This window comes from Ctenocephalides felis, unplaced genomic scaffold (genome assembly GCF_003426905.1).
Source record: "Ctenocephalides felis isolate EL2017-DRISC unplaced genomic scaffold, ASM342690v1 CF-g0.4_SCAFFOLD_01351, whole genome shotgun sequence".
Classification (NCBI taxonomy): Eukaryota; Metazoa; Arthropoda; class Insecta; order Siphonaptera; family Pulicidae; genus Ctenocephalides; species Ctenocephalides felis.
In genome coordinates this window covers 22233-30291 of record NW_020537505.1, presented here as the reverse complement: position 1 = coordinate 30291, position 8059 = coordinate 22233, and the positions used below count along the sequence as shown (strand labels likewise).

The 8059-nt window shown below is 35.7% G+C and overlaps 2 protein-coding genes across 2 annotated transcripts; both read right to left on the bottom strand.

The window, feature by feature from the left end:
* Positions 1 to 2277: 2277 nt before the first annotated feature.
* LOC113369449 lies at positions 2278 to 3989 on the bottom strand (the record flags this gene model as incomplete). The annotated part of the gene is made up of 1 exon (XM_026610184.1): positions 2278 to 3989. A coding segment is annotated over exon 1 (1712 nt), but the record flags the coding sequence as incomplete, so codon positions are not given.
* On the bottom strand, positions 3986 to 7163 carry LOC113369450. Its single transcript, XM_026610186.1, has 4 exons — positions 7117 to 7163; positions 6420 to 7050; positions 5080 to 5367; positions 3986 to 4998 (listed from the first exon to the last, which is right to left on the bottom strand). The coding sequence occupies exons 2-4, from the start codon at positions 7042 to 7044 to the stop codon at positions 3986 to 3988; spliced, it is 1926 nt and encodes a 641-aa protein (XP_026465971.1). The 5' UTR covers positions 7045 to 7050; positions 7117 to 7163.
* Positions 7164 to 8059: the final 896 nt, after the last annotated feature.

The following is an 8059-nucleotide window of genomic DNA, read 5'->3' as shown; positions in this document are numbered from 1 at the left end:
GAGCCGTTTTCTTGTAATTAAATGTTGAAAAAAGTGTTAAATTTTCGTCCACATTTAAGCTCATCCTACCGAACCGATTTTGAAAAATCAATCTGTTCGAAAGATATTAGATGGGAATGGTACTGATTAATTTTAGGTGAAAATCTACCGAGCCGTTTTCTTGTAATTAACTGTTAAAAATTTAAGCCGTTTTTCATGGAACTTTTTTGGCGATATACATCATGGTCTTACAGAACTTACTGTAATATTACGGCATTACGACAAGTAGTTTATTTTAAAAATTCGTCAAACTTTGCTAAAATTATTATCGTTTTTTTTTTTAAGTAGGATTGATGAAGTATATTATTTACACATTTTTTTGATCAAGTCGATTATTTACACATTTCGGGAGTTCATGTAATTGCCTCAAGGCTAAATACCAAACCAACTAGTTGTTTATAGCTAGGAAAGGAGACGTGTTGCGAACACAATATAAAAAATTAAACATGTTATATGTATTAGCCTGAATCTTTCATTGCGAGCCATCAGTCTTTAGCCCATTAATATGATTTTAATGACTTCTCCAAATCATACTTTGACACTTGTTATCAGAAAGACCTCCAACTATTTTAAATAGACTACACCCGACTACAAGAGCCGCATTTCGTAATCCGTCTAAATTATCATTTCTGAAACTAAATATTTATCCATCTCAACACATTTCAAACGATATAGAAGTTATAAAAACACTTCTACTTTTAAAATTGTCACTTAAAAAAAATCAGTTTATGTAACATATATTAGTTTATGTTTCTAATAAATATTATTTTATATATTTGTTATTTATTTATGAAACACTATTTTAAAATATACATATTTTAAAATTAATTAGCAAACGAAGGAATTTTTGAAATTTGTTGTTTTACGATTTATGAGTCGATGTACAATCGCCAGGCTCTAAAAGTACGCTTCTGCTTTGAAATCTTAGATATATATATATATTTATTAGTACATTTACTAATATTATGATCATAAGGTCCCTTGCTCTCTGACTGCAAGAGTCGAATTACATAATGGGAAGAGCTTAGGTATAAATAAGGTAGGCATAGTATGAAATTTTTATATTTATATGAAGTTAACAATTTAGAAATTAAATTACTTTTTATGAAGTAAACTATTTATTTCAATTAAACTAAGGCGTTTTGTTGTAATACTTTTAATAATATGTTATTTTTTTAATACTATATGCAGCCAGTTTTGTAATTCTCTCCTGATCAAAAGAAACCGCCTCTTTCTATGGATATCGAAAACTTTAATTGAGAAAATAAAAACTAAAGAAACTAAAATACACTTCAAATTTATTGGTTTATGAAAAAGTTTATATTATTTTTTAAAAGTTTATGAAAATTACATATAACCTAATAATGAAAGCAGACTAAATATATTTTAATGTACAATTTCCAATTTGAGAATTGCATTCATGGCAAAACAATATAACTAAACTAGCAAACCCGACAAAACTCCGTTTCGCCACCAGATGGTTTCGTGAGAAAGATGAAGAAATTTTTTGTTTGTTTTATATTTGAAAAGGAAAAATTTGATTTTATTGTACAACAGTAACGAATTTATTTTGATTACAAAAATGAGTTAAAGTTCTCTAAGTAAAAGAAAGTGAATCTGCAAATTATATGTTTTATTGAAGAGCCTTTGGTAAACAACATTTTTGTTTTTTTGGCCTAACACAAAACAAAGCGGATGGTTTCCCAACTCGTGAACAGGCAACGTACAACTGGCCATGCGAAAAACAATGATTTTCTAAATTTATACCGCAAACACTAAGCGATTGACCTTGCGACTTGTTAATTGACATTGCAAACGCAAGGCGAACTGGAAATTGTAATCGTTTGAAGTCAAACGGAAGACCAGTCGGAATCATTGGTATTCGAGGAATATATACATTTTCAGCTGCGTACTTTCCGTTATAATGGTTGCCTCAATCAAATTCGGCATAAGTCTTCTTACTGAAAGTCGAGTACCGTTGCAAAGTTGCGGTGGATTCAAATTACGCAATGTCATTATAACAGTGCCAACTTTGAGTTGCAAGTTATGTGGTGGAAATCCTGGTAACTCCAGAGAGTTCAAAACTCCGTAGGATAATTTACTACTACTTCATCGGGATTTGTTATGGAATCAATGGATTTGTATGTCACCAAATCGCCAGCAATTTTTGACTGAATGACGAAATTCAATGCGTGCACATCATTATTTTTTGCGGCAAGAATTGCTCGTTGACTTAACCAAGCATAATTCTGATAATTTTCGCTAATGTCTGGGAAAACATTTTCAATAAGTTCTAATTGAGAGTCTACAAATCGGCAAAAGTCATTGGTAAGAGTAATTAATCCAGATGTCGCATCAACTGGGACTTTCCCATTTCCAACAGCTAACAATTGTTTGGAAAATTGTGCAGCACTTTGATCATTTTGAAGTTGAACTCTCATATTAGTGGTTAGCGATAATGTTTTTACGTTATTCCATAACGGTGATGCTTTCAGGCAAGCATTCAATTCATCTGTAGGCGTTCCACGGGGAATTACTGGCAACGTCTGCCTGAAATCGCCTGCCAACAATATCATCAAGCCGCCAAAGATGTTGTTATTTCGCCGAAGATCTTTTAGTGTAAAGTTAAGTGCTTCAAGTGATTTCTTGTGCGCCATTGTGCACTCATCCCAAACAATGAGCTTGCATTGCGTCAACAATTTTCCCATTGCACTGGATCGGGAAATATTGCATGTTGGAGTATCAATTGTGTTTAAATTGAGTGGCAACTTAAGTGCAGAATGTGCAGTACGACCTCCATCTAGAAGAGTCGCTGCAATTCCCGATGATGCTAACGCTAAAGCTATGTCACATCTTGATCGAATAGTGGCCAAAATCAATGAAATGACAAATGTTTTCCCTGTTCCTCCAGGTGCGTCCAGGAAGAATAGACCACCAGTATTATTGGCCACCGCTTGCATTAATGTTTCGTATACTTGTTTTTGCTGTTCATTCAGCAACGGCACATTAATTCGAACGAATTCTTGCAATGTATCAACATTGTATTGCAGCTCTCGATTTAATTCTTGGTTGAATGCATCGTGCATCGATCGATTTGGCGCAATCATTCCTACTTCAATTAGTAGCTTGTTTGCAATAGTCAAGCATTGATCCTCAATCAGAATCAATCCTTCATTGTAGATTTCATCGGTTATTTGGATATCAGGATTGTTAGTTTGAATGCGCAAGCGATGCAAGATATCTTCACATATGTCGTCTTTGTATTTGTTCCATAATTGTATTGGTTGTGAAGGAAAGCATGTGGTGATGATAATTGCGAACAGCGTTCGTATTTGGTACGCATTTGATGAAACAACTGAATCCGCAAGTGTTAGATCCCAATGAGAATCGTTCTCCAGCAAACCCAATAGTTGACATGCTTCTCGATATGTTTGACATCGGTGGCCATTCACAGTTTTCAAATGCACAAATGATTTTGGTCCACGCACATTTACCAACAGAAGTCGCAAATAAAAACATTCATCACTTCTAGGATGAACAGTATATATGCGACCAAGTGCATCCGTGGAAAACACATGTGGCCAATCTGGAATTGGGGTTCCTTGTTTGCGGCGTTGGAAATTCTTTGTTGATTGATTCCAAGTGTAATACTTAGGCATATCAACGTACATCAGCGTCGCTGCGAATGGATCTGCTTCACACATAGCAAAGAAGCTAGTCAATGTTGTCGATGGTGGTCTCTCAGCTCGCTGTGCCGCATTAGCCTCAGTGAAGTAAACTCTTTGGCCGTTTTCCAAATGCACTGCTAAATGCATAACTGTGGGATATCTTTCATGAATTTGAAATGACAATAATCGCCACAGTGCTTCATTACTACTGACGTATCTGCCAGTTTGGAAGCTGCTAATTTCGTCATTCGCATTTTCCGACGCAATACCAAACACAGTCATGTCGGTGCCTTTTGTGACGTACTTGCACAAATATTTGATTGATTTGGCCGAATGACAACTTTCAACGTTTGCATGTGTTCTGAAAATTCGAGATAGCAGCGGGCAATATGGTACAATAAATTCATTTCCGATCTCAATCTCTTGATTTTGAACTTTAACTTTGATAGTTCGACCATTTTCTTCTTTTGAACGCCGACGATAAACTGGATATCCATCGTTCCTGTGAATGTATCAGCAACTAACGGTCGCGGATATCGTTTTGTGCACTTTCCATTAGCCATGCAAGGCGATAATGGATTTAATGCACCGCACGGTCCATGCACCATCTGTGTCGTCACAATATCGTGTAGATGGGGATCAGTGACTGGATCAGGAATTTCAGCTGATATGATGTCATCCACTTCATTTGAATGTAATTTATTCAGCAACCAAATTAGGATATGAGCATGCGGTAGTCCACGCTTCTGCCATTCCACCGAGTACATATAACAACGTGTGTCACCAAAAACTCGATACTTTGTAAGCACATCCATCATAACCTTGAGTTTTTGCTGAAATACTCTGGCTATTATGTCATGGCGATCTTGCGGTTTTTGGCCTATTTCCAACTCACGTTCAATTTCCGTCCACTTCGGATTGCAAGTGAACGTAATAAGTAAATCCGGAGTTCCATAATGTCGCACGTACGTCATAGCGTCTTGAGCGTATTCGTGCATGTCGCGTGGACTTCCGGTATAAGATGATGGGAGAATCGTGAGACGTCCAATATTCTGAACATCACCATCTGAATGAATAGCATCTCGCAAGTGTATATAGTCCTCAGATCGTAGCTTTGCCTGATTGAATCGAATGAACGCTAAACGTTCGGTCTCGACTTTGACATACATGTCGACAGCGAATTGCTGGAATAGCCGACGGCACTTCAGAATGACATTCTCCTCATGTGAACGAATCATCATACGATATGCATAGTATTTCATAGCGCTTAGATTTTTATTCGTTGATAAGCCTGAAAATGCAAAATGGAATGAATTGTTAATGGAAACAAATAATAGCAATAATAAAAATAATTAGTGTGTTATTATTGCACCTGTAATTGGATCGACCATCTTCAACGTGATGTCGTAACCGTCTTGCCCTTGCCAATAAATGATTGGATATTGTAACGCGTCGTACAAACGATGTGTCTCGTTTACGCGATGCATGATATTGCTTCTTCGCTGAACGACAATGTCTCGCGATTTAGTTGGATCGCCAACAATAATTGCAGCAACATCATTAACGGTGGGTGCATTGAATCTTCGCACATGTTCACCTCTTGGGGTACAATCCGCTCTTATGATAAATTTGTGCGTATCTGATGGCATTCGTTCCAATGCTGTTTTGAACATGTTAACCACAGCATTATTAGCGTGAAAAAATGATTGCAACTGTTCAATAACTCGTCTCTTTAACTCTTCCTGCATATTGCACCGCACATTCAGCTGATCCACCATCGACGAAATTAAATATATTTGCAGAAATTGGTGCTGTTCATTTGGTGTTGGCACCATTGAACCATGCAAATGGTATATTAACTTCCGTAGGGTAAGTTATTGTAATGGGCCGAAATCGGAATTGAAAATTTTTACATTTCTCGACGTTTTGAAGGTTTCTGAACGTTTTGGCATACCTCAGAAAAATGGATGTGTGTGTGTGTGTGTGTGTGTGTGTGTGTGTGTGGTGTGTATGTATGTATGGAACAAATTTTCGCCCACGTTTTCGGGCGTACGGATCAACCGATTGGAATGTTCAAAAAACATTCTATTCGTATTGATGGGAAAAGAGCTGATTAGTTTTTGGCAAAGGCAGGTCCAGCCGTTTCGGAGATACGGAGCAAAGAGTGCAGAAAATAGAAATCGAATTTTTCAGAGAACGGAGTATCCGATTTGAATGATCTAAAAAACATTCAATTAGTAATGATTGAGAGAAGTGTTAATTAGTTTTTGGCAAAGGCAGGCCCAGTCATTTTGAAGATACGGAGCTAAATATGTAAAAAATGGCATTTTTTGAGAGAACTAAGCGTCCGATTTAAATGATTCAAAGAACTTTCTGCTTGTCTTAACAAAATAATTGATTTTGGAACAAAAATTTTTTGTTCCATTTTTTTTTTTTTTTTTTTTTTTTTTTTTTTTTTTAGTTTTTTGTATAGCGAAAATATTTCAGATTTTATTTTTAATTCTTACTATAATTCTAATATACTTTACAAATAATTTCAACTCTGCAATTCAGTTTATATAATTCTTATAAATATTAGAAAATTTACAATATTTTATAATAATTATTTGAAAACATTCAGTATCCACGAACATTTCGTTACGGTACGGGAAGATCCAGCAATTTGTCTTAAGGCACGATGCCATAATTGCCTCAAGACAGAATTCCACTTACAGCTAGTTTGTCCTTGTATCTGTAATTGCAAACAATCATTAGTTGAAGAATACGGTGTAACTTCTGATCGTGTGATGGTGTAGTGTGTGGTGTGCAATTCATTGTGTTGGTGTGAGTAATTGGTTATGTGCGTTGTATCTTTTACCTTGCAAGTCGGCATGAAGCCGCCTTCTTGAATGATATTAGCTCCAAAGGAAGTCATGCGAAAGCAGTTATTGTATTGAAGGATGTGTTGAAGAAAATGGCTGGAATCGGGGTCACTTCCATCAAACAATGATTTCAGTGGCACTGGTGGTGCAAGTAATGGATCCAGTTTTACTTTTCCACTTGCGCAGCACAATCCAGCCGTTTCTCTTTTGAACTTTAACGCATTGCAATATCGGCATATAGTCGTCATTGGTCCAATATCGAAATTTTTATCATCACTGTAGTTTGCAGTGGGATCATACTGGAATGCCAAGCGATTGTATGATGTCAATGATCTACGTGTACTGATGCGTTGTCTTAACCGGGCATTTTGTCTTATTATATTTTGTCTGCCTTCGCTTAAGTTTAGTAAATACACTTGCTGCTGGCTTGCATGTCTTGTGCGGCGACCGATGTTCGCACGTCGTCCTATAGGCATTTCAGACTATGGACAGAGTGGTGAATTTAAACTCAAATGCGCTATCCACATAATTTACAGAGTTTAACTTACCACCTTAAAGACAAACGCCTGCTTTAAAGACAAAAATTTGCACAAAACACGTGATATACGGAAAAGAATAACGTATTTAACTTTTTTGCACAATTTCACTGTAAACACAATGCCGGTTTGTCACCTGAATTTAACTGAACGGTGAACATTGAGATGTCAAACAATATATCTACCGGCGCCATCTACCGACTGCGGTTTGGTTTATAGTACATGCTAAGTTTTAGAGATGACGCCGCATGTAAAAAAGAAAATATGTTTTCCGCTTTTCTGTTGAATTTTTTTTAAATTTTCTTAGCTATAAACCTTGCGGAGCCCGAGACCTTTCCAACGAATGTAAAATTGTCGAAATCGGTTCGCGCGTTCTGGAGTTATTTCGTCAGGAAGGAAAACCCGACTTATTTTTATATATATAGAAGATAGTAATGCACAAAAAAGTATTAATTATAATTATATTAAAAAATTCAAAGGGTTACAAAAAAAATTCAAGAACAAAAAGCGAGACACGTAGCTTGAAACGGATGTTTGTGACTGAATGTAAAAACTAGTATGGCATCGTGCCTTAAGGCAAATTGCTGGAACTTTCCGTACCGTAACGAAATGTTCGAGGAATACTGAATGTTTTCAAATAGATTATTATAAATATTGTAATAAGATTGTCTAATATTTATAAGAATTATATAAACTGAATTGCAAAGTTGAAATTATTTGTTCAAAGTATATTAGAACTATAGTCAGAAATATATAGTTAGAAGAAAAATCTGCATTTTTTTCGATATACAAAAAAAAATTTTTTTTGAAAAAAAAAATTGAAACAAAATGCTTTTTTCCAAAATCAATTATTTTATTAAGACAAGCAGAATGTTCTTTGAATCATTTAAATCGGACGCTTAGTTCTCTCAAAAACTGCCATTTTTTACACATTTAGCTCCGTATCTTCGAAATG